We start from the raw sequence: 27064 nt of genomic DNA, 5'->3' as shown, positions 1-27064 counted from the left end.
AATACTGTTTTCAGATACTTTCTTCGCCATACCTCGTTAGGTCTAGAGTACAATATTAATAACCAGATTATGAGACCAAAATAAGATGATTTGTTTCACATCATAATTTAGGAGTCATTCTTTAATCACAATTCATATTTCATGTACAATATCTATTTTTAAAAAGGTTAGGATGTCTTTAGAAAAATTGGCTGAGTGCAAAAAAAAACTCTTAAAATTGTCTGACAAACGATGGTTGATTGCACAGCTATTCTGAAAATTAGTTAAGCCTTCAATTGTACAAGGAACCTCAGCTTACTTGTACTGTTGATGATCTTTAGTACTTCTTGTTTTTGCCATGAACCTTTCAGCTAACTTTTCAAGACTGCGTGAATATTCCGTTTCTATTTCTGCTTTTTTACGAAAGAAGTCTTGCAAGTCTTGAAGAAGCTGCACTCTCATCTCAGTTTGCTGCTCCAGGCATTTTTGTTGTTCTATTAGCTGAGCTCGAATTTCTAGATGGAAACATAGCAGTGTGGTTAGAAGTTTACTAACTTACCAGCAAGCTTTCTCATATGCATACTTTGATAAAGTTTATACCATACAATTTAAGAATAATCAGATCATTAGCAAGAATATACAAATGGTTCGTGGACAGGCTACATTTGATGCTTGTCAAAGGAAACATGTTAAACCTGTAATGAAAAATAATTCATTGGTTATTAGTAAGAATTTTGGAGAAATTAAGGAAGTTGCAGTCAAATCAAATATATTGTTTCCACTTTGCATGAGATCTTGGGAAATACTGCTTTCAATATAAATTCTGGCTTTATTCTCAGTAATGTCTGGAGGAAAAGGCTGATTCCATATTATCTTCATTATTTTACATAATGATATAACTAGTTCAAAAACAGTTCAAATTTTGCTGTTTTATGGTTGGCACAAAGATACTGTATTTGATGTAAACTTTGGGGTGAGGTCTCCAACAAATTTAAAACATAGAGTATCTGCTTCATTTCTCCACCTCTAAAATGTTTGAGCAAATCCATCTATGTGGTCATTAAGTATACATTAACACTGATAATCAATAATGGATGTTACATAGTACAGAATATTCCAAGATTTGTAACTTTCCTGGCATGGTTATATCATTTTATAAATGATGTAACACATTGTTTTGAATGTGCTAAGCAATTATATTTCCTTGATTGTTATGAAAAGCGGAAGCTTTTTGGTAGTGCCTTGTCTAAGATCATCCTAACCTTTTCATCCTGAAATTCAGGCAGCCTTGAAGGGAATTAGCTTCTAAAGCTTTCTGAATACTATTGTAACTGTGGAAATCTCTTCCTACTGATCTTTTTGGTTCTTTGACTGTTTCTGAAGGTAATGTTAGTATTTTATTTTATAATGTTTCATTATAAATGTCAGGTATCTTCAGCTACTGCTATAGATTCACAGCAGCATAGACAAATACATGATAAGTATCCTAAAGACTTAAATATCTTGTTTGCTGAATGAAGGACAGTAAAAAAAAAATAGATCTGGCCTTAACATTCGAAAATGAGAGCCAGGAAAGTATTTTTTAGAACTGACCTCTTCCATTACTTGCTTGTAACATCTATAGAAAATACAACATGGTCACTGTATTCTACATTTTCTTTTAGCAGATGTGTACAAAGAAACACATCACAGAATGACATGACGTGTTCTTAATGTTAAAAACACTGCAAAGTGAGAGGAGGTTTCATGTGGTAGTAACTCCATGTCTTATAAACATTCAGCTTATTTCATATTTTTTTCTAAATGCAAATGAAACATATACACAGACACACACAAAAGGAAATAAATGTTAAGATTCTCTTCCCCCTTCTGATCTTAAAACCTGTTCATAATCTTCTACAAGTCATGGGTATGTATATTTTAGTAGGAAATTAATTGTCAAGCCTGAATTTAATTTGGCATAATAATATGTAATTATTTAACACATGTTGACAACAGTAGAAATTCAGAATGTTAACAAAAATTCACCAAGCTTCCAATCGGCTTTTGAAAGAAAAGAATTTATTCTGGCGATTTGAAGACTATGAATCAGAGTACATTCATATAGACAAGATATGAGATCCAACAGCTGCAATGTTAAGTGAAGAAATCCAGCATGATGAAAAGAACTCACAATCCAAAGCTCTAGAGAACTCTTATAATATCAGCTATCCTCTCTCCCCAAACAATATTTTTTTCTGTGGAGGAAGCTGATAAATACAGATTTTACTCATCATTGAATGATGAAACATCAAGTAGTTTATATTTTATATATAACTCGTTGGGCTCAGAAACAAACTCATCACTGGTCGGTCTACTTTTCTTTCTAGCCATTTTGCTGATTTTTAATCTAATCTTAGCTTTCAATATTGCATGTAGGCCTGCATTCCTGCATGTTCTGAATTGTGGATTCCAGATTTTCTTTGGCATTTTAAATTCAATGATGTGTCCCTTCTCTCTTCAGGGTATTCTGTAAAACATCTCCTTCAACAAAAACCCTTCAGGGTGTTATCTGAGTAGCAGGTTGCTCAGCAGATGCTGGAGAAATTGTTTATAACTTAAAGTGGAGCTGGTAAGAACATTCCTAAGGGAGTATCACCATCTGTCTTGAGAGAAAAATTAAACAATAATTCTTCATATCATTTTTGTTTTTTTCTTTACTTCCACATATTCCTCGGTGCAGAGTTTTAACCATCCAAGATACAAAACTATTCACAGACAAAATAAAAGGCTGAATTTCAGTGGTTCTTGAAAGAATGAAATCATCATTAATGTTTCTTCATTTTGATTTTGATTATTTTTTTTAAAAAATGCTGCTAGGAAAAACTATTGTAGTTTCTTTCACTATAAAAACTATATACTGAAGCACCAATTGAATATTTGGAACCAAAACTATAAATTAACAAGATCTTCAGCATATAAAGAAAATATGTATATACATGTATATATGTATATGCGTGCATACAGACACCCCTTCCACTATACATCTTTTTAGCCCCTGCCATGAACTGGAATTGAAAGTGAAAGTTAAAACCTGCTAGATCTGTTGCCTAATCAACCACCTTGTTTCTGAAGTTATATAACAATCTTTGGGGTTTATTGTATTGCTATAGATTAATGCAGCTATTCTTCTGAATTAAGAATTAATTTTCTATCCCCACAACCAACTCAATTCTGGCAAGGAGCCCTTTGCCCTGCTGTTTAGTTTGTTGAAAAATCTACTCATTGGAGTAATAAGAGTGCCAAAATACTCCACGTAGTTGCAGAGGTCTTTGATTTTCGTTCTTGGCTATTCGTAGTCACAGCCGAGAGTCATTTGGCTGCCTATTCTCTCAGACTTTTGAATGGAAGGCACTTGGCCCACCCACAATCTGGTAGACCTGTAAACATCATAGTGCTGAGTAACATTTTGAGCACCATCTCTATTGTGGAAACCAGCCATCTATGCCAGCAATGCCAGCAATGAAGTGTTGGCACGACATCTGTTCATCATAATATAACAAAATCTCTATTTTGCTCTCTGCAGGAATGGACCTGGAAACTCAAGGAAAAGAACAGGGTCTTTTCATGCTTTAAACCTGTTCCTCGTTTCAAAGTGTAAGCAGCTGAATAAAACACAGATGTACACTGACACCCATTCTTTCTTACTTGTAAATTCTAAGTTTAAGACTCAATTTCAGGAGTTTTATTAAAAATGTTTTTCACTAACATTCACATTGAAAATTAAATTGGAATGAGATGCTGCTTTAATCAGGAATAACATGGCATGAAAAAATCGACACACTTTTGCTTTTTAATGTTTCTGTTTTTGCAGCTAAGTGCAAATATATTTCAGGAACTGTTTTTTGTTCAGACACAAAGTGGAACCAATTTGTCTAGTAAACACTAGACAAACACTAGACATTACACTTTTAGATATAATAAGTTCAACAGAATTCTATATTACCCAAAATATTAAAATTACAACTAATTGAAGAAAATCCTCAAAAGATAATTGTTACAGACAGTACTAATTCTATGTTATTTTATATAGAGAGATAACGTGGATAAATTACAGGACATGCTTAATGTATATTATAAAGAGTTGCCAAACAGACTTGAAATCTTATTTTTAATTAGCAGTTAGCCCTCTATGAAACCGAGTTTGACACCCCTGCTATAGATTGATCGCTAAGGAACAGGCACTCAAAACAAAATTATATCATAATTCAATGTCATATGGCTATGCTCAATAAAGAAGCTTTAAAACTTCGTTGCTGGGAAAAGCTGTCTCAAACAGCAGTCTCACTACACAGTAAGAGCATGAAAACACAGAAAAAATAATTTCTGAAAAGCTTTATTTTTTTTTTTTGAGGAGGCAACTTTCTCCACAGGATTCAGAATTAAAACACAAAGGAATGAATCCACCAGCCTTGGCATTTAAAGAACTTGCACAGGCTTTGACATAAGAACAAGCACAAAACTGAATCCAATTACATTCCTAATTGCAATGTGGGCTGACTTTTCTTAAATTAACTTACAAACATATTCCACTATGTAGAGAAATATTTCCTTAAGAGAAAAGCAACTAAAAATTAAGACGTCCTGAAAGTACTTTTTCAACAGGCAACTGAACTTTCCATTTTTAAAAAAAGACATTTTATTTCTTGGATGAGAAGCAAAATATATTCAAAAAAAATATCAGAAAGTCCAGTTTCCTCTTGAAAAAGCACTTTGGGATAACTATGACCCGGATGACTGAGAATCTTCATAGATATTTAAAAATTAAGATCTTTCTTTAAAAAAAACACCTCAAAGTGACATTTTTACACCTGTTTTAAAATTGTACGGTTCCATTGAAAACTTCCCTGTTTTCAATATGCAGTATTTTGAGCTGCAAACTCAGGTGTTTTAATTCTAAGTGAGACTTACAATTTAAAGTTAGAAAAAAAGTGTAAACAGTGTATTACAGTTAATGAGACTTAGTTTGGTGGAACGGTTAAGGCATCAAGAGATCATAAGTTCTAGTCCTCCTGCAACCAGAAAGCCAGCTAGGGGACCTTGGGCCAGTCACTCTCAGACCGAGAAAGGAAGCAATAGCAAACCACTCAGGAAATCTTGCCAGGAAGACTGCAGGGACTTATCCAGGCAATTCTTAAGAGTCAAAACTAACTTAAAAGCACACATACACACAAATCAAATCAAGTTTTGCTACATAAGATGGAAAGACTTACTGTATATACCACTTCACAGTGCTTTACAGCCCTCTGTAAGCAGTATACAGAGTCAGCATATTCCACTCAACAATCTAGGTCCTCATTTTACTGACCTCAGAAGGATAGAAGGCTAATACAACCTTGAGCCAATGAGAATTGAACTGCTGGCAGTCAGCAGAATTACCCTGCAATACTGCATTCTAACCACTGTGCCACCATAGCTCCTATAGAACTCAGCATTAAAGACACACGCACACACACACACATACACAAATGTGTATATCTTTATATACACATCTTGATTTAAGAGTTTTCTCTATGTTATTAATCAATATGTAGATGAAGAAAAAATTTATTTGGGCTTCATGCCTTGACATCTATGTTTATAAATAGTGCACAAGGGCCTGAAATATGTAACTATGCAAGTGTAAGGCTCCACAATTGCATTAGAAACCCTAATCATGCCCAGCTTTCATTTAGGACCCAGGAAAGAACTTTATGTACAGTATATGACATCTCTTTCATATAAACAAGAGGTAGGTGTACTGAAGGCACCGATCTAATCTCTACTATGCACTTAGTGAAAGGAGAGAAAGTCATTTTATGAATAGGTGTGATATAGGACACTGTTCCAGTTTTTCCCACCTCTTCTTGAAAGCATGAGAACTGAGACCTTGGGAAGATGATGGAGAAAGAATTGGTGGTTGGCTTCTTTAAATCGTTAATTAAACTGTTAACAACCAAACTAACTGTTGTATCTCTTCTCACTTCATCGTGTATTAATTGCATTTGTTGCAAATAGTTTTCAAATGAGTAGCTTTTAGGGTCCTTGGTGCTCTCTAAGCTTGTTGTTTTCTTGCCAAGCGTTTCATTTCATTACCAAGTTAAGTAATATCATCAGTGTACTAAAACTGAGAGAGCACCAAGGATCCTACATTTCAATCCTAAGCCACAAATAATCTCTTCTATTAATAAATAGCTTATATCATATAACAAAAGTAGGCACTATTAAAATATTTAGGTACTACCTTAATAGCAAAATATTTTTTGCTTTAAAAAACCCTCCTCTGTTTGGATTTGTTATGTAGATATCATAGAATTACAATGTAAAGGAAAAAAAACCCAACAGCAAAGCAAAGATATCCAGCTTTTGATATCAAGTGTGCTGACACTTTCAAAGAGATAAGCCAGTTTAGTGTTTGGCACCAAGAGTGCTTATAAATCTTTCATCACTTCTAAGCACTTTTTGATCTTTTCCATCTGCATTTTTAGGGGAGTCATTTGCCCACAGCATGGGAAACCACATCCTTCTTTCTGAAGTAGTCATTAATTCTATCATTCCAAAATTCTCTGCCATATCTTAGATACTCAGCCTAAGTATTTGCACTTGTTCTTCCTTTTAAGTATGTAGAGAGAACATAGCTTAATAGCTGCCAAGTGAGAATGTCAAAGTATCTCTTTTCTTGGCCTCATTCATCATGTCAGTTTCATCTGAGACTGTACCTATTTCAGTGTCATAAAGCACCGAATGACACCTATTATTGTTCAATAAGACATTTAGAAGCAGCTCACTGAATATGGCTGAAATACAGCATTTACGGAAACAACTGGCCTCAATGACTAATTTAGTCAATAAATCCTTTACTATCCCTGAAGGCTGAAAACTTATCTTAGAAGATGTCATATATAAGTTATATGAAATTTACATTCAGACCTCTTTGCCTTACTGCCAAGGACCTAGTATGCACGCGAGTATCTTTTTATTCTGCCTAGCAACAGAATTGTACTTATATATGGCCTACTTCTTCTCTGTTGTCAATATTCCTATTACTCTAAAGTTGAACTTGTATTTGTATCATCCATGTAAGAACATGATTTTTCTAGAACACGAATTCAGTCTTTGAGTTTTACAAATTGCTGTCTCGCCAAACTGGCTTACTGTCCCTTGCAATAAGAATGCTATATTTTCATTTCTTTGCGTCTCTCTATCAAAAGAACAGTTGTTCACATATCATGCTCACAACAAACCTCTTCTGCAGGAAATTCCGAAGTTTATTGTTCCACAATTACTTTTTGTCATGAATAATACAGTTCTGACAATACCATGACTGTAAAGCATTATTTTCATCAGGAAAGAGAGAATATTTTCTCCTTTAAAATGAAATTGCACATGAATTGTTTGATTCTGTGCGAACACAACAATTATTTCTGCCAAAAGCACCGACATTAATTGTTCCTCATCTGTTTGTCTGGGGAAGCAATAATTGCAAACAATGAATATCTGAATAATAAATTGTGAAACCTACAGTAGTGCATACCCTGTGTGAAATATTACTCTATATTAAGACTCCATGGTTTACTTATTGTATATTACTAAAAAAAAATTGCAAAATATACCAGTGTTCTTCAAGAAATGTATTGCAACTCTGTTAACATTCTTAACGATAGTTTGAAATAGGCCATTAAAATCAGTGATAGAAAGAGAATTGCTGCCTTTTTCGATTAATATCACCTATTTCAACTGAAAAAGATTGTTATCAAGGATTTCAATTCAATTTATTACAGTCATAAGCCAGAGATCAGAACAAATAAAAACAGTCAGTAAATATACAATTACAAATTCTAGTATAAAATAAAAACAATAATTAAAATCTATAATAAAATATCATAGATACCAAGGACGTGGTGATTTACTACAATGTTTCTCCCAGGGTTTATGCATATAGTGCATTCAGAGTGTATTCAGACCCCCTTCACTTTTGTCAATTTTGTTATGCTGCAGCCCGATTCTACAGTTGTTGAAATTCATTTTTTTCTCACTAATCTATACTCAGTACCCCATAATGACAAAATGAAAACAGAATTTTAGAAATGTCTGTAAATTTATTTTAAAAAAACCTGAAACATCACATTGGCACAAGTATTCAAACCATTTGCAGCAACACTTGAAATTTGGCTCTAGTCCCCCCCCCCCCCATTTCTCTTTATCGTTGCTGACATGTTTCTACATCTTGACTGGAGTTTATCTGTAGTAAAATAAATTGATTGGATATGATTTGGAAAGTTGCACACCTCTTTATAGAAGCATCACAGTTGATAATGCATACTCAAGGAAGTCCAGCACCTCTTGCATGAGAAGACCAAGGCCTTTAGGTCCAGTGATGGGGTAAGATACTTGCCAGAGCTAATCTGAAGAAAGGTATTCAGAAGGCCAAGACTGATTATAAGAGGAAGATTGAGGATAATTTTATAGCAATAACATGAGCCAGGTGTGGCGAGGGATTCAACAAATTACAAACCATCAAGAGACCAATGTCATCCCTGCTGAGGGGGATGCTTCATTGGCCGAGGAACTGAATCACTTCTTTGCTTGCTTTGAAGTGGAGACATCAGAGACAGATAAAATACAACCACCATAAAATACAACCAACCACCAATTGTAGCCCCCACCTCATTGTGGAGGAACAGGAGATGAGGAGCATTCTGAGGGTTGTGGACCCTAGAAAGGCTGCTGGTCCTGGCGGTATATCTGGCCGAGTGCTAAAAGACTGTGCTGATCAGTTGGCTGGAGTCTTTTCCAGGATCTTCAATCGGTCTTTATCCCAGTCCACTATTCCATCTTGTTTGAAGGCTTCCACCATTGTTCCGCTGCCAAAGAAGTTCCCTTTCAATAACCTCAACAATTACAGACCAGTAGCACTCACTCCTATCATCATGAATTGCTTTGAGAAATTGGTCTGCCAGCACATCATTTCTGGTCTTCCACATACATTTAATAAACACCAGTTTGCCTACAGAAGAAATAGATCTACAGAGGACGCTATAGCCATCACTCTTCATGCTGCTCTGACTCATCTAGATCAGCAAGGGGGCTATGTGAGGATGCTTTTTGTAGATTTTAGTTTTGCATTTAACATAATTCTTCCACATAGACTAGTATCTAAACTTCTGGACTTTGGACTTTCTTATTCAATCTGCCTTTGGATTATGGATTTCCTGTCTGGCCGCTCACAGAGGGTCAGATGAAGTAATCATACCTCTTCAGCCCTTATTCTTAACACTGGTACACCACAGGGTTGCGTGTTGAGTCCCTTACTCTATACTCTTTATGTGCATGACTGCATTCCCACTTACACTAGTAATACTATTGCTAAATTTGCAGATGGTACAACAGTAGTGGGACTTATCCCCGGGGGGGATGAGTCTGCCTATCGAGATGAGGCAGACCGGTTGCTTTCGTGGTATGGAGGCAATAACTTGGTCCTCAACACCAATAAGACCAAAGAGCTTATAGTGGACTATAGAAGGTACAGATCAGACATCCAGCCCTTGCTTATCAATGGTGACCAAGTGGAGCAAGTGGCCAGTTTTAAGTTTCTGAGTGTTAAAAGAGGACCTGACCTGGAGTGCTCACATTGCAGCACTGGCCAAAAGGGCCCAGCAGAGATTATACTACCTGAGACTTCTCAGAAAACAACAACTGAATGAAAAACTGCTGGTGACCTTCTACCGCTGCACCATAGAGAGCACTGCAACATACTGCACCTCTATGGTTTGCCAATTGCACAGTGGCAGATAGGAAAGCACTCCAGAGGATTAATGTCATTGCCCAGAAGATCATTGGTTGCCCTCTCCCCTCTTTAGAAGAGCTTTATAGCTCCCGCTGCCTAAGAAAGTTCAAAACATTCTCAAAGATCCATCTCATCCTGGGAACCCTTTCTTTGAACTATTATTCTGCAGGCGGTACAGAATAATAAAAGCAAGGACAAATAGGCTGAAAAACAGCTTCTAACCCAGGGCAGTAGCTCTTTTGAATTCTGCTGTATAGTACAGTATTGGTGTGGTGTTGGGGGTTTTCGGTTCAATGTGCGGAGGGTGAAGGATGTGTGTTTGTTTATTTTTATGGTCATGATGTGCACTGAAGATGGTGTTTGATTTCGTTGTACGAGGTGCAGTGACAATAAAGTAAACTAAACTGTAGCAGAGCAAAAGCCATGAGATCAAAGGAACTGCCTGCAGAGCCCAGAAACAGGATTATTATAAGGCTTAGATCTGGGAAAGGCTAAAATGACATTTCTGCTGCACTGAAGGTTTCTAGGAGCCTCCATAATTCTCAAATGGAGGAAGTTTGGCGCAACCAGGACTCTTCCAAGAGCTCGTTGCCTGGTCAAACTGAGGAATTGGAGGAGAAGGGCCTTATCAAGAGAGCTCACTCTGGAGCCGACTCTGACTGAGCTCCAGAGATCCTGTGTGGAGATGGAGCAGAGTTCCAGAAGAACAATCATCCATCACTCTGGAATTTATGTCAGAGTGGCTAGATCAGGGGTGTCCAACCTTGACAACTTTAAGACTTGTGGACTTCAACTCCCAGAATTCCTCAGCCAGCTTTGCTGGCTGAGGAATTCTGGGAGTTGAAGTCCACAAGTCTTAAAGTTGCCAAGGTTGGACACCCCTGGGCTAGATGGAAACCTTTCCTCAGTGCAAAACACAGGAAAGTCCACTTGGAGTTTGCAAAAAAACCACCTGAGAACTCTCAGACTGTGAGGAATAAGATTCTGTAGTCTGATAAAACCAAGATTGAACTGTTTGGCCTCAATTCTAAAGATTATGACTGGAGGAAACCAGGCACTACTGGGAAACTGGTCAGGGTTAAGGGAAAGCTAAATGGACCAAAGTACAGGGATATCCTCAATGAAAACAGTTCCATAGCACACACAACCTCAGACTGGGACTAAGGTTCATTTTCCAACATGACAACAATCCTAAGCTCACAGCCAAGACAACACAGCAGTAGATTAGGGACAATTCTGTGAATGTGGCCCTGGAGTAGCTTAGGGACAATTCTAGAGTGGCCCAGCTGGAGCCCTGACTTGAACCCAGGGGTGGGATTCTACCAGTTCGCACCTATTCGCTAGAACCGGTTGTTAACATTCTAAGCAGTTTGGAGATCCGGTTGTTAGAAGAAATTACTTGCCTAATCCTGTAAGGAAGGCAGGAAGAAAACATTCTGGTGTTGCTTACAGAAACTGCCTCTCCGTTAACCCTTATTACATTCTTGGCAGGACTGGACTTCCTGTCTCAAGAACTTCTCTGGAGGTTTTTTCCCCCTCCTTTGCTGGTACTTTGCTTGTGTGGAGTGACCATTCAAAGTTACAATGGCACTGAAAAAAGTGACTTATGACCATGTTTCGTCCACAAAACCTTTAATAGAAGCCAAAGATGTTTCAATGTGCTGGCAAAGATGTTTCAGTGTGGAAAAGGGTCTCAGACTGAAACTGGGCCTCATTTCAATCTGATGCATCAGGTCTCTCTCTCTCCCCCCCTCTCTCTCCCCCTCCCTCCCTCCCTCCCTCCCAGACTGGCTTTGCTCTACTTTCCCAATGTGCCTTTGGAGCCGGCACTTCGAACATGGATGGATGGATGGATGGAGAGAGAGAGACAGGTAGGTAGGTAGATATATTGGTAGATAGATAGGTAGGTGGGTAGGTAGGTAAGTAGGCAAGCAGGCAGGAAGACAGACAGACAGAACTTTTGGATAGATGTATGGATAGGTAGGTAGGTAGGTAGATAAGTAGGTAGGTAGATAGCTAGATGTAGGTAGGTAGGTAGGAAGGTAGACAGAAAGACCTTTTGGATGGATGGATGGATGGACAGACAGACAGACAGACAGAACGCAACAGCACTTTGGGAAAGTAAAGCAAAGGCACTGTCACCGCATTCGAGGCACTGGCTCCGGAGCAGTGCAACAGTCAATGGGGTGAGCCTGCAGTGCCGGTGCCTTGAACGCCCCCCTGCCACCTTTTAGCATCCCTCTGCCACCCCCCTTGGGGGTGCTAAGAGGCAGCGGGGGGCATTCGAGGCGCTGGCACCGCAGGCTCATTCCATTGACTGTTGCACCGGAGAGGTGCAAGGGGCTCAATGAGGTGAGCTTGCGGAGCCGGCGCATCAAACGCAGCAGAGGCACATTGCAAAAGTAGAGCAAAGCTGCCTGCCCTGGGCTTCCTCAACCCTGCCCTGCTCCAGGAAGGAGGGAACAGCACTGCCCTCTACGACGTGAGTGCCCCAAGATGGAGGGCAGCTTGGGAGGCTGATCCCTGGCAGGAGGGGCACCCTGTGAACTTGCTGTCAGGCACAGCAACTACAAAGAGGGGCGGGCTTGGCTGAGCAGGATCCTGGATATTGGGCATGTGGTCAAAGCCCCCCTTCCTCTGCCTCCCCCTAGGTCAGGGGTCTGCAACCTTAAACACACTCAAAGAGCCATTTGGACCTGTTTCCCACAGAAAACAAAACACCGGGAGCCCCAAGACATGGGTGGGCGTGGCAACTCAATGTCACTCCCACTGAGTCACATGACCCCTCAGGATTTGTGGTTTTCTGTGTTTTCTATGGGGAACAGTTTGCTCTCTCTCTCTCTCCTCCCTCCCTCTCCCATCTCTATCTCCCTCTATCTCCCTCTCCCTCCTTTCCTCCTTCTCATCTCTCTTCTCTCTCTCTCCCTCTCCTCTCTCTCTCCTCTAACTCTCTTTCTCTCTCTCTATGCCTCTTCCTCCTTCCTTCTCCCCCACTCCTCACCCCCCTTCCCAACTCCCACACCCAGGGAATAACTGTAAGGAAATTTGGCCACGTTCTTTCTGTCTCTGGAAAGATACAAAAATAAACCTTGCATTCCAAAAGGAGTGACAGTCAGGCTGTTACCTCACAGTGCTACGAGGTTGCTGTCTTAGATCGCTGCTGAATCCTTGCAAAACTGGGCAAAGACAGAGAGAGGGGAGCAGACAGAGCTGAATTGAGCCGAATCTCCCTCCCTCCCTTTGTATCTCTCTCTCTCTCTCTGTATCTCTCTCTCTCTCTCGCTCCCTGTCTGTGTCTCTTCTCACTCTCTTGGAAAGTCCTACGTGCTCTCCTTGGGGCTCTTCGCTGTCCCCTTTTCTTTCTTCCTTTTGGAAATCTGGGCTGGCTGAAGAACAAGAGGAGGGGGAAGGGGAGGAGGGAACCCTCCACCGCGGCTTCCGCTCGTTCCTCAGCTAGCCCGGATTTCCAAAAGGAAGGAAGAAAAAAGGATCGCGAAGAGCCCCAAGTAGAGCACGCAGGACTTTCTGAGAGCGTGAGAAGCTTCTTTACTTTCTTCTTGGCGAGTTTTTGGAAATCCCATTTGGCTGAGGAATGAGTGCAAACCGTATCGGAGGCTTTCTTCCTCCCTCTCCCCTCCTTTTCCTCTCGTGCACACCTTCCAGGCCCCACCACAACCGGCTCCATGGCTGTTCGTTGCTCTTGCAGCACCTGTGCAGCACAGTCAAATTTAGTGCACTTTACTCCATCCCCTCCTCCTCCTGGAGCCCATTACAATGCGGTGCATCGGAGCTGTCGCATTCGAGGTGCCGGCTCTGGAGCGGTGCAACAGTCAATGGGGTGACCCTGCAGGGCCTTGAATGCCCCCCTGCCACCTCTTAGCACCCCCCTGCCAGCCCCCTTGCCTCTTAGCGCCCCCCTAAGGCATCCCCCCCCCCAGGGGGCGGTACTGCCCACTTTGGGAACCACTACTCCAAACGATGCTATAGAGCACTGCACACCAGAACTAGACACAAGGATAATTTCCCCCCAAACACCATCACTCTGCTAAACAAATATTTCCCTCAACACTGTCCAACTATTTACAAAGTCTGCATTACTATTACTGTTAATCTTCTCATCACTCCTTATCACCCGTCCCCTCCCGCTTGTGACTGTATGACTGTAACTTGTCACTTGTATCCTTACGATTTATACTGTTTCCTAGTATGATTCGATTGCTTATTGTACCCTATGACTATTATTAAGTATTCTTGACTCTTGATGAATGTATCTTTTCTTTTATGTATACTGAGAGCACTTGCACCAAGACAAATTCCTTGTGTGTCCAATCACACTTGGCCAATAAAGAATTCTATTCTATTCTATTCTATTCTATTCTATTCTATTCTATTCTATTCCACCATACAGATGTCAGAAACTCCTCTGGCTGATAGCCAAGATGCTCAGATGGGAGAAAGAGACATAAGGTTTGAGCTTTGAGAGAAAAATAGAGAAAGAAAAAGAAGAGGAAAGGTAGGGTAGCTTGAATCTCAATTTGCAAGTGCTATTTGGTGGGATCCTTTATTCTCCTTTATTGGTTTTGAGCTATAGATACCTTTCTAGTATCTCTAATAAATACATGTTGAATCTCAGTCCGAGAACTTTCTAGTTCAAATAGTGAACAGGTTCTTCACTTAATTTTGAAAACCAGAACTGATCAGTTAACATTGCAAATCAGGCACAATGACATGATTTTTCACTTTATAACTGCATCATTCAGTGGCAAAATTGTGTGCTTCATCTTATAAAATACAACAGAAGCATGTGTGTTGAAGTAATTAGAAGTATGAAAAATAATCCTTGGTTGGTAGTGAAGTGAAAGAGTTGATGAATTCTGTGGATAAAAATATACATACAACAACAGAGCAGTAAAAGAGAATGAAAAAAAACTGTATAATTTGTATGAAAAGAAAAAGTTATCAAATAATATAGGAAAGAACAAAGATTAAGATTAAAAGAAAATGCAGGGCAGTTTTATTGCATGACAATAAAATTGTTTGGAAGGTTTAAAGGCTTCAGTGATTATAGGGAATGCTAGAACTGTATGGTATTACATTGAAATGCAAAGACTAAAATTAAAATGAATGTTATAAACATAAGTGGCCAAGTTAAACATAATGAAAAGGAAGTAATATGCTGTATAATTTTTGAAAAACGATGAAGCTACAACTATTAAGTGGTATAACTGAGAAAAGTTAAAATAAGGGTGTTAAAATAAGGGTGGTTTCCTTGTGGAGTGGATAAGCATGTTATATGTGTCTTATGACTGGAAGACCACTATTATCATCTCCTATACAAAACTCAGCATTAGTTAACTCAGTCAACAACCATACAGTTCTCTTTCTCTCTTACTCTTCCTCTTCCCCAACCCGCCCTTTCTCTCTCTCTCTCTCACATACACACATACACACACTCTAACAGTCACTTTTTCAATTGTAGAGAAACAATTACTATTAGAAACCACAATTTGCTGAGATCCAGCAACTATCATAAGATTAGCATCTGAAAAAAAAAAAGCACAATCATAAAAGAAAGTCAAAAAGTGCAGAAAACTCCAAGAACTGGAGGATATTCTTAGCATCTACTGGGCTATTATGCATGAAGAAAACCAGGAAATAATGAGTTGTAGACCTGCCTTAAGCATGAAAAAAAAAAGCTAGGTGATTTTGATCCAGTTACACACTCTCAGCCCAATCCACTTCACAGGGTTGTGAGAAAATAGGAGGAGGAAAGAGCATTAATTATTTTTTAAACAATAGTACAGAATTTAAAATTTTTTAAAAATATGGACAGAAATAAATGTTGCATGAAATAATCACAAAATATTTGGGCAAAGTGTAACTGATTATATATTGTAAAGTCTTAAAAATGAAGAGCCATGCCAAACTATGTTAAGGTTATTCCTTCCCAGGCTCAGTAAATGAAGCTCTTCTACTTGTGTCCCAAATAATAAAATTAATCTCTTTCTATACAGTTTAAATGAACAAAACTGACTTTATGTTTTAATTTATTTCCAACTGTAGATAAGTGCAAACAATACTTTTCTGATATAGGTAAAGGTACAACTATGGCCTGCATCAGAAAATCAGAGAGAGAGCAAAAGTAAGGAAAAGATTGGGAAGAAAAGAGGCCATGAAAACCAAACACTGCATATTAATGAAAAATGTATAATGAGACTTTGTCATTGAAAATGAAGAGACACAGAAATGCTCACCTTTAGCCAAATTCATACCTGTTAAATTAGGCAGACTTTGTCCATCAGTAAAGGCACCACCAATTGTAATATTTCATTTTCTTTTTCTTTTTACTTTATTTCTATTTTAATATTATTTTCTTTGCAATTCTTGTCAGTGACCAGTGAACTCTAGCCAGTTCATGACCATTTTTTTGTTTGTCATCTCAGTTATGTCATATTCTTATTTCTAACAAGTATCTGCTGAAGATATTTATTCATTATTTCTGATAGAAAGAAAGCCAGTGCTGATTTTCTGAATGTCACATCCCTTATATGATTTCCTTCAGATTTTAGCATTTGGAGAATATATTCCAGAACATGCTAAAATTAAAAGGGGTGGAATTATTAATGGGGCTATCAATGGGGCTATTAAACAGATAGTAAAAATGAATATACAAGGGTTCTGCACAAGCTGTCAAGTGCTTCAACTACATCATAGGTACACTTCTAACATCCAATCATAAAGCTTTTGTCAGGATTCTAGCAATCACCCTAATTAAATAATGAGCCTTGAGCCAAACTTCAAAAAGCTTCAAAGAATTCATTAGGAACAACATACTGGCATGACCTGGATGTAGCTGATTCTGAGACACGCAATTCACTGTCACCGTTGACCCTGGTTCCCCCCGTGTATCATAATTCATATTCTCCAACAAAACATGTCCATAGCCAAGAGTCATAAATATGTTCTCCAACTGGAGTTTTGCATGGCAGTTGCGAGGTATGCATTGGAATATACTTTCGCTTCCAAACTGCAGCATGCTCTTTCAAACTCCCCCCTTTTCCGTTGGCAACTATAAAACAGGCATAGAAAAAGTTTTATGTGTTGACAGCTTTTATATATTGTTTTTCTTTTAAGAATGAAGTATTTTATCTAGGCCCACAAGCTGACTATCAGAAATAGTATCGGCAATTGTCAAAAATTGTATTCAGTGTTTTTCTTAGTTCAACCAACACACAAATATCTGCTGGCTTGTCAAATTTAAAACAAGTTAGGAGAGTCTGGCAGCTGTCTACCTGCAGGGTCAGCAATTGAGATAATCCAGTGCAATCATTACACAGGGAACAGAGAGCCTGCTTTGAATAGGTATTTGTTTGCCATTTTAAATAAATTTTACATTTGTAATTTTATTAATTATGCAAACTCTAAGATCTTCTTGTGATCTAGTTGATGAAACTAGATACCACATAACTTTCGTAAAATTTACTGTCTCTAAAACAAAAAGGGTGCTTTACAGATGTTAATGCCCATCACACAATGCTTGGTGGATAGAGATGCAATACAGATGGCCTTCATTATTTACACAGATTCCATACCAGCCTAGCAGGACTGAAAATAATGGACATTGGACTAAGCTTTAAGGTGGTAACATATATTGCTGATGACTTTATGTTTTACAAATAGCTTTCAGGCATAACATATATTGCAATTTAAACAATCATATACTAAAGCAAAAACAGACTTAATTCAAGTATCAGGAATACAAAAAATTCTAGAAGTTGTCCAAATATTTAAAAATAGATCATTTGAAAAAACAAACAGAAGTGGCCAGCAAATGAAAATATACAACTATCTTTCTGAAGTCGATGTTTGGTTACATTACAATTACAAGTTTAAAATAAAAATATCCCAAGAAAACAATGCATCACAAATTGGTAACAATTTAACTTTAGAAATTATTGTAACATTTCATCTTTGAAACAGCCAGCAATCAATGAAACTTGCTCTTAGCTAGAGGATATTAAAAGTTATTTTATGGACATTAAAATTGATAGGTGTCAGCTTTGGAAGCCATATTCCATGCTGCCACATAGCCTGAGAAAGTGGGAGGGGGTGATTTCAATTAAGTAGCTCTAAGTAGACAAAATAAAATTCTTTGTTAGTTCAAGGTCATTTAGTATGGCGCAGGATGAAATAAGGATCTTACTTTTGGACGGATCGTGATTGGGCCATGTGGCGTGATGACGACCAAGGGGGAATGGATTTGTAGTATGGGAATTTGTGGAAAGTCCGAAAACTTTTAGATTCGGGATTCCACAGATGTGCCAGGTGCTATTCTAATAAAGGTACTTTTGATATATGTTTGTCTCGGAGTTACTGATTGGAATGGAGGTTTGCTGGAACGCTGACAATAGGAAATACTAAATATGCTTTTTGAAAATTCAATAACATTCTTGATTTATGGCAAAACTACTTTATCTAGTTTGTATATACAGTAAAGTAAAATCCTTTAAAGGAGCATCCTTTAAAATATTGACTATGTATCTAAAAAGTATTAAAATGCATAATATTTTGAACTATTTCCAAAAAATACTGCATCAATATAATTTCATTTAACCAGAGGCACCTAAATACTATAATCAGGTTTTGGTGTTCTAGACATTTTAAGATTTTATGACAGTCACCAAATTTCATTTTGCTTTCATTATGGCAAAAACAATTCTTGTTCTATTGGCTGCTCATATTAAATGATATTCTTAGTATTATTTTTACACAGGAGTATGTATTATTGTCTAGATTTACTGATCCTTTTATTATTTGCCATATTTCTATAGGTATTTCATCAGTTCCTATCATCTTCTAATTTGGTAATGATCTGTGTATTGATCTATCTTCATCTTCTAATACAAGATTTCTTGCAAGTAGGGAATATATTCTAATGTATCTTTACGTTAATTCTTCTGTACATAATTTCAGTATTCTTACCATCTTTGTTTTATCTTCTTAGAATCAGTTAGTAGTATCCATTAGTATCTTTTAATATAGCAATTTGAGATTGGAATCTCCTGAGTTTAGAAAACTTTTGGATGTTTTAACTCTCCTTGAGAACAGCAGATATGTACTCAAGATCATACCACAAGAACTAGTTGGTTTTTTGCTTCAGCTTCAGTTTAATTTAGAACTCGTGCATGAGCAACTGGTGATATATTCCACAGTTAGACCCAGCCATAACTTTGCTGTTATTATTAAGTTCTTCCATTTCCTTCTATCATTCCTTCTATCAATATATAGTCAATTTGATTTCTTTGTACCCCATCTGGTGATGTCTATGTACATTAGCATTTCTTTATTGTATGAAATCTGCGTTAACAATCATTGTTGTCCAGCTTCATTTCAGTTTCTAAACCATATAGTACTTTCCCTTTTAATATTTCCAACTTTGGCACTGCAGTTACCAATCACAAGTGGCAGGTGTCCTGTCAATTTAAAATCCATAACCCATCATCAGTGGTTGTAACATAAACCTGGACAATTGTCACACAAAGGATTGGTTATAAAATCAAATTGATATTATCCAGTCATTGATAGTATTACAGTGAAGTACTATTCCTGCTATATACTTCTTCACTATGAAAGCAACAATGAACCTTCTTTGTCATCAGGAGTAAAAAGCGTGATCTTCTGATTGAAAGTATCTGGTTTCAGTCCATCTCAATTTGCTGATGCTTAAGATGTCAATGTGTAGTTGATTCATTTAATCCAAGGGTGTCAAACTCAATTTCGTTGAGGGCCGCATCAGGGTTGTGCTTGATTTAGGGGGTGGGGGGGACATGGCCAGGAGAATTCCTGGGGTGGGCATGGCCAGCTCAATGTCATTCATGTTGGGGGATGCCTATGGTGGCCTAGCCTGGGGGGGGGGGGAATCCTTCCCTTCCCTTTTCTTCTTTTTCCTTACTTCTTTATTCTTTCTTCTCTTCTTTCCTTCCTTTTCTTTCCTTGCTCTCTTCCCCTCTGTGGCAGCCCCTCAAGTATTGGAAGACCTCTATCATGTTTCCCCTGTCCTTCTCTTTACTAGACTAGCCAAGCCCAGTTCTTGCAACCGTTCGTTGTATGTTTTAGCCTCCAGTCCCCTAATCATCCTGGTTGCTCTTCTCTGTACTTTTTCTAGAGTTTCAACATCTTTTTTATAATGTGGTGAACAAAACTGGATGCAGTACTCTAGGTGTGGTCTTACTAAAGCTTTATAGAGTGGTATTAGTACTTCCCTTGATCTTGATTGTATCCCTCTGTTAATACAATATAGGATTGCATTAGCTTTTTTGGCTGCTGATGCACACTGCTGGCTCATATTTTAGTTGGTTGTCCACTAAGACTCCAAGATCCCTCTCACAGTTCCTGCTATTGAGTCTGGTTTCACCCAGTCTATATGTGTACTTTTGGTTTTTCTTGCCTAAGTGTAGGACTTTACTTTTCTCTACATTGAATTCCATTTTGTTAGATACGGCCCAGTGTTCTAGTCTGTCAAGATCCATCTGGATCTTAAGCCTATCTTCTTGGGTGTTAGCTATTCCAGACAGCTTAGTATCATCTGCAAATTTGGTAAGTTTCCCTTCAACTGAGCAAAAAGGACCATGGGGCCAGGCCCCTCCCACCCATATCACACACTTCTCCTCACCCTCGTTCTCCCTGCTCAAGCAGAACAACAGGGTCTCTCATTCCTCACCTGGCACTGCGAGCTCCGGTGGGCGGGACGTGGATATGAGGGGCCTGGCCCCACAGTGCCTCCTCACTCAGTTGAAGGCTTCGTTCCTGCCTTCAAACAGTAAGCCCATCATGGAATTGGCCAGGTGCAGAAACCAATGCAGTCCATGGCCCAGGTGTGCTGTTCATTTGTATGTGCCAGTCTTATTGTTTGAGTGCAGGAACGAATCCTTCTACTGAGCAAGGAGGCACCACAGGGCCAGGCCCCTTGCACCTGCATCCAGCCCACCAGAATTTGCCAAACCCGGGGACGAATGAGACCCCATTGTCTCATGGATCCCACCTGCATACAAATGGGTACTTGGAAACAGAGCAATCTTTGAGGGCAATTCTGCTGCTGCGCCTCTGCTTTCCTCAGCTCAGATGGAGCTGAGGCACCCAAGCCTCTGGCGGCAGTGGGAGCACCTGAGCAGCCATGATCGTCTTACCCCAGCCAGCCAGCCAGCCAGCCCCACCTGACCTGCTCCTTGCCTGGCTGACTGACACAAATCCTCACTGCTCTTCTCCTCATCCTCCCTGCTCAAGCGTCAGCGGATTCTGCAGGATAACAGGATCTTTCATTTGTCCCCCAGCATGGCGAGCTGGACACGGATGTGAGGGGGGGAGGGCTGGACATGGATGTGAGGGGGGGACCTGTTCCCTGTGTCCCCTCATTCAGATGAAGGCTTTGTTCCTGCACTCAAACAGTAAGACTGGGGCACGTAAGCGAGAAGCGTACCGGGGCCACAGACTGCATTGGTTCCTGCACCTGCCTTGGATCTGACCCATGGAGCTAGTGAGGGACCATCCAGCCACCTCAGCATACACATAGGAGGCAGTGAGCAGGCAGGTGCTGGCATCCTGTGTGAAAGGGAGATGTTTAGAATACAGTCAAGCCTGTGGGAGAAGATGGTCACAGTCGCTGGCTCTTGTCCGTGCACCCAGGGGGCAGGGCAGGGGCAGTCCCACAGATCTAAGACTGACTGCTTTCTGACCTAGATAGCTAGAAATTGATGGTGGGTTGTAGATCAGTGCCTGGTCAGCCTGGGCCATGATGCCACAGGCCTGTCCTTTGCTGTTTCCAGGGCGGCTCTGATCATAGCTGGCATTCTGACTACAGAATCTATTTTGAGTAGATTATCCCGAGTTGCTCTTCTAGGCAATCTTGTACTCCTTTGCCTCTCTACTGTTTGCTTCTCAACATGTTGCTATTAGTTCTGAGTGGCTCACAGATTTGGTCTTGGTATTACATTGAGAATTCATGGGTGCAGAATTAGAAGCTGAGAAGTCCGGCTCTGTAATGTCCGTCTCTGTTACAGCTATGACTGACCAGAATCTAATGATTCACTAGATGAAGAACATCCACAAAAATTAGGACACAACCAAGCTTGAAATTTGTCTAGTTGTACAAAAAAAGCAAACTAACAAGGCTTCTTCTAAATTAGAAAACTTGGTAATTTTCAGATATATTGAGACTAGAATTTCCAGACAAGCTTTGGCTAAGATGGGAAATGTGGGAGTATAGTACACATATTGGAGAGTACCAAGCTGAGGAAATGAGAAATGCAGTATTTAAGAATTTAAGAGAAAAGCTGAAGTCTGAAGAAACTACAATACAGGAGTGTAATAGAATATATGAATGACCTTGGGGAAAGAGGGGAAGAGATACTGCCTGGGAAACAATCACACAAGAGAGGCAAGAGCCTGTACTGGATAACAGGTCAGAGAAAGAAACTTAGGAAGGACCCACTCTAATGGATCGAGCAATTAAAAATGGAGATGGGAAGTTTGCACCTTCAGACTTTAATGTAAAATAGATTTGGTTCAATGGACAAATTAGTTCAATGCTCTGTTGCCAAGCACCCGATAAGCGATAAAACACTTTTCACCCAGAAGGAGAAATGATAGAAACTCAAAGCTTCATGTGCTTGCAAGGGGGTTGATTTGAAACAGAGTGATTAGGTCTGTTTCAAAGCGTCCCGTTTGCAAGCACACGAAGCTTCGTCTCCCTCTGGGCAAAAACTGTGCAGCAGAGCCAGGCAGAGGCAAAGACAATCCCAATGCACTGCCCACTCCATCCCAGTCTCTCGGTTTGTCTGTGGCCATGCTGAACACACATCCGCACAGGGTATCGGTATCGCCTCCCTCCCCCCTCCTCTGCCTGCTGCTGGTGTCACCGTGCAAAGCTCCCGCGAGCCTCCCATGAGTCAGGCCGTGCAGCCTGTCCAGATTGCCTGTCTTCTCCTGGCCGCCCCTGCCTCCACGCTCAGAATTAACGATATTTGCACTGCACCAAGGAACCGGCGGGCTGTGGCAGAAAGCCATTGTCTCCCGCCACTCACCGCCTTTCATACTGGCCACGCCCATCCCCCTGGGTTTATTTTCGGGATAGGGCTTATATTAGGCCCACCCCCAAAAAATCAGGCTAGAGCTTGTTTTGGGGGAAATATGGTACTAGTGTCTAAGTAATGTTATACCAAGTCTACAGAAAAATATATTAGAAGCATTTCTATGATACTAAAAAACAGATACTAGCAGATCAGAAGATTAAAAGTGTAATTGAAATGGTCCAGAAGTATCTGGAATTGTAGAGTTCCAATGACTATAATTCCACAGCTAAAGAATACTTCTAATCATATGGAGAAGGCAATTATTTCATGTTGTTAGGGTTTGGAGATTAACCCCTAGCAGAGTATTGCAGCAGTAGTCAAGCCAGGCAACCAAAGGAGAGCGGAAGGGCCCCAGAGTATACACACACTGAACACAAACACTGTTTGTAGTTTAAATAGTTTTTAATCCAGTTAGAGTTTAAGCATTGTCATTCAGTCCATTAAGTCATTCACAGTATTTCCATCCAGTAAGACTCACTAGTATAGTCCAAGTTAAGAGTCCTTGCAATATCTTTATCAGCCGATAAAGATATCTTCTCCTCCTCCGGTTTCACTCTCCAGAGAAACAAACGCTGGATATTCAGCAAACAGTAGCAAACAATAACAGTTCAGTCACAGGCACTCACAGTCAGTAATCACAGTTGGTCGCAGCAGCACACAGTAACAGTTACAGCCAGCCAGACAGTTACAGTCAGAGACAGCTTTCCAGCTTCTAATGCTTCCTTATATAGTAACTTCTAACCGCACCCTTAATCGGCTAATTGCCTGCTGCATTGTGCTTAAAGTGATAAGCACTTAAACCATGATATCTAAGTTTTATATATTTATTCACCCAAACCATATTTGGTATCAATGTTATACCTAACATACTCCCCTTTTGGGTGAAATAAATATATAATACCTTACAATCTAATCCCATATTTTTCACAACTCTCCTGGTGCTTACTGGCACCTTGGGCTTTAGTAAAATTATCAGCTAAATTGTCCTCCGACATACAGTACTCTAGCTGAATCATCTTACTTCTTACAGATTGTCTCACATTTAGGTATCTTAGATCTGTATGCTTGCTCCTTGTTTTTACTCCAATATTTGTGGCCATTTGAATTGCTGCCTGATTATCTTCATGTATAATTATAGGATAATCTACTGTTATACCTATATCAATTAACATTTGTTTATACATTATTAATTCTGTACATAACAATGATAAACAGGAGAATTCTGCCTCCATAGTAGACAAACTTATATGCTGTTGTCTTATTGACTTCCAGCCTATTAATGTATTACCCAGCATTATGGCTGTTCCTGAAGTCGACTTTCTAGTGTCTCTTTCTGATGCAAAGCTAGCATCTGCATAAGCACACAGAATTAAATCACCCTTTGGTTCTAAATACAATGAATAATTCATTGTCTTTTTAAGATATCTTAATATCCTCTTAGCTGCATTCCAGTGTCTTTCACATGGTGCAGAATTGAATCTAGCCAACTGATTCACGCAGTACGATATATCTGGTCTAGACCAATTACTAATATAACTCAAACTACCAATTAAAGATTGATAAATCACCTTATCAAACTCAGGGCTTTGTACATCAGTGTTGCTAAACTCCTGACTCATTGGAGTCTTAGCTGGCTTACAAAGCTCCATCTTGTAATCTTTTAGCAATTTGCTTATCTTATCTTCCTGAGATATCTTAAAACCTTTCCGTGTTTTCTTTATATTCAAACCGAGATATTTCTTTATCTCGCCTAATTGCTTGATCTTTATTCTCTTTCCTAATGATGCTATTATTTTATTTGCTTCATCATTAGTTTCAGTAATCAATGCAATGTCATCTGTGAATAGTAATAATAATGATACTTTCCCATTTGTCTCCCTCTTAAACAGACATGGATCGCTAAACCAGCTTTAAATCCTATATTTTCTAGTTCCTTTACAATATACTGGTTCCATTCATAGCCTGATTGTTTTAGACCATAGAGGCTTTTCTTTAACAACCAACAATCATTATTATCCTTATTTTCACTTTTAATACCAACAGGTTTTTTCATATAAATAATATGTTTTAATGGGGCGTGCAAGTAAGCAGTTTCCACATCTAGATGGTTAACTATATAGTTTTTACTAGCTGCCCACACTAAAGCTGCTCTCAAGGTTGCTGCCTTAAGACTAGGTGCAAACACCTCATCATAGTCATTAGCATTCTGCCTAAAACCTTGGGCTACTAACCTTGCCTTATGGATTAAATTACCATCCTTATCTGTTTTTACCTTAAATATCCATTTGCAGCCAATGGATTTCTTTCCTGCAGGTAATTTGGCATTTTCATACACCTTCATATCACTTAATGAATTCAGTTCCTTATTCATTGCTGCATACCATTTTTCTTTTTCCTTAGTAGGATACTTTTTAATTTCTTCAACAGAATTAGGAACTTGATTAATATGACACACTGTGTTAGCCTGGTACCTATCAGGCTGTCTAGATATACGTGTAGTTCTTCTGGGAATTACAGGGCTTACAGGAGGACTTTGTTGAACTACTACCTGTTCATCTTCCTCATCCTGTTCAGCTATTGAATCTGTTTCTTCCTTTATGGGCACTATTTCATCCTGTATTTGTCTCTTTACTTTATTTTTAAAGTTACAGGGATAACTAATGGGATTTCTATAGGATTCAATAATTACATCTTTATTGGCATCCTGTTCTAATTTCTCCCATCCTTCATGTTCTAGAAATTGGGCACTAGCACTACATAACACTTTAGATGTGCCTTTCTCCCAAAATCTATATGCCCTATGGTTTGCCTGATAACCAACGAAGAAAAATCTTTTAGCTCTATGTTGCCCTTTTTTTCTGAGTTGTGCAGGAATATGCACCCATGCTGGTGCACCAAATGTGTGCAGGTAACTTAGATCAGGTTTCCTGCCATGCCATCTGGTGAATGGAATTTCACCTGTTGTTGTATTAACAACGTTGTTCAATATGTTATTAGCACACATTGTAGCCTCCCCCACAAAGAATCAGGTAACCCAGAATCAGTTAACATTGTTCTAACCATTGCCTGTAGTGTTTGGCCTCTTCTTTCAATAAAAGCGTTATGTTCTGGCCTGTATGGAGCAGACTTCTTATGCTCTATTCCAGCTACCTTAAGTCTGTTCTGGAATTTGTTATTAATAAATTCCGTGCCATTATCTGTCACCAGGGTTATCAGTTGTCGTTTAGACTTTCTTTCAGCAAACCTAAGCCAATTGAAAAATGTTGATATGTTTCAGTTTTGCTTTTCATTAAATAGCAAAACCCATATCTAGAATAATGGTCCATAATGCTCAGTATATATCTAGCACCCCCATACTGGGTTTCTTTGGACCTATTATGTCTGCAAATACTACTTCTAAAGGTTCTTTTGTTTTGAAACCATTTAGCCTATTTGCAGGCAATACCTTGCTCTTATCTTCACAGCAAACATTACAACACAAATATTTATCACAAGGTTTTAACCTTATTCCTTCAGATAACTCAACTGTACGTTTTAGCATTTTAAAATTTACATGCCCCAAACGCCTATGCAATAAATGGATACATTCATCATGAGGTTTTATATTATTAAATACAGTTTGAGCCTCCCCTTTCTTACTATTATCTAATACATATAATGTTCCATTTAAAGCTGCAGTTACCTTTTTGTTATCTTTTTCAATTATGCAATTATTATCCTTAAAAGTAATTACATAACCTAATTTATCTAATACCCTTACTGAAAGCAAATTAAACTTTAGTTGCGGTACATACAACATTTTTATATCCTGGTTTATGTACGGACAACGTGCAAAACCTTGACCTTTCGCTTTCAGGTTCCAGCCGTTAGCAAGTGATATATGTTGAGAACTTGTAGACATTTTTATAAATTTTGTCTTATCTCTTGTGATGCAGTGGGATGCGCCACTGTCCACCACCCATAAATTATTCTTCACATCAGAGTTGCTTAACGTGGCTAGTTCAAATGCTTTCTTTGGCTTTTTTACATTCTGGCTTTTTCTCTTTTTGCAGAATCTTGCCAAATGTCCTCTGCCTCCACAATTAAAACACTTTTTAATTGTGTATGCTGTCGAAGATAAATTCTCTTCTTCCGGGTGCTTTACTTTGCTTTG

General features: G+C 39.0%; 1 protein-coding gene across 1 annotated transcript in view; it reads right to left on the bottom strand.

Moving 5' to 3' along the window:
- Nucleotides 1-27064, bottom strand: part of SRGAP1 (SLIT-ROBO Rho GTPase activating protein 1) — a 110183-nt gene that overhangs the window by 59531 nt on the left and 23588 nt on the right. The window contains exon 2 of the mRNA XM_026667795.2: nucleotides 299-494. Coding sequence (XP_026523580.1) covers nucleotides 299-494 — 196 coding nt within the window. The remainder of the gene's footprint in view (nucleotides 1-298; nucleotides 495-27064) is intronic.

This window comes from Notechis scutatus, chromosome 6 (assembly GCF_049901735.1).
Source record: "Notechis scutatus isolate UNSWTSFEM ecotype Mainland chromosome 6, rNotScu1.2, whole genome shotgun sequence".
NCBI classification, from domain to species: domain Eukaryota; kingdom Metazoa; phylum Chordata; class Lepidosauria; order Squamata; family Elapidae; genus Notechis; species Notechis scutatus.
Note: the sequence above shows the minus strand (reverse complement) of the source record. Positions and strands in the feature narration are given on the sequence as shown.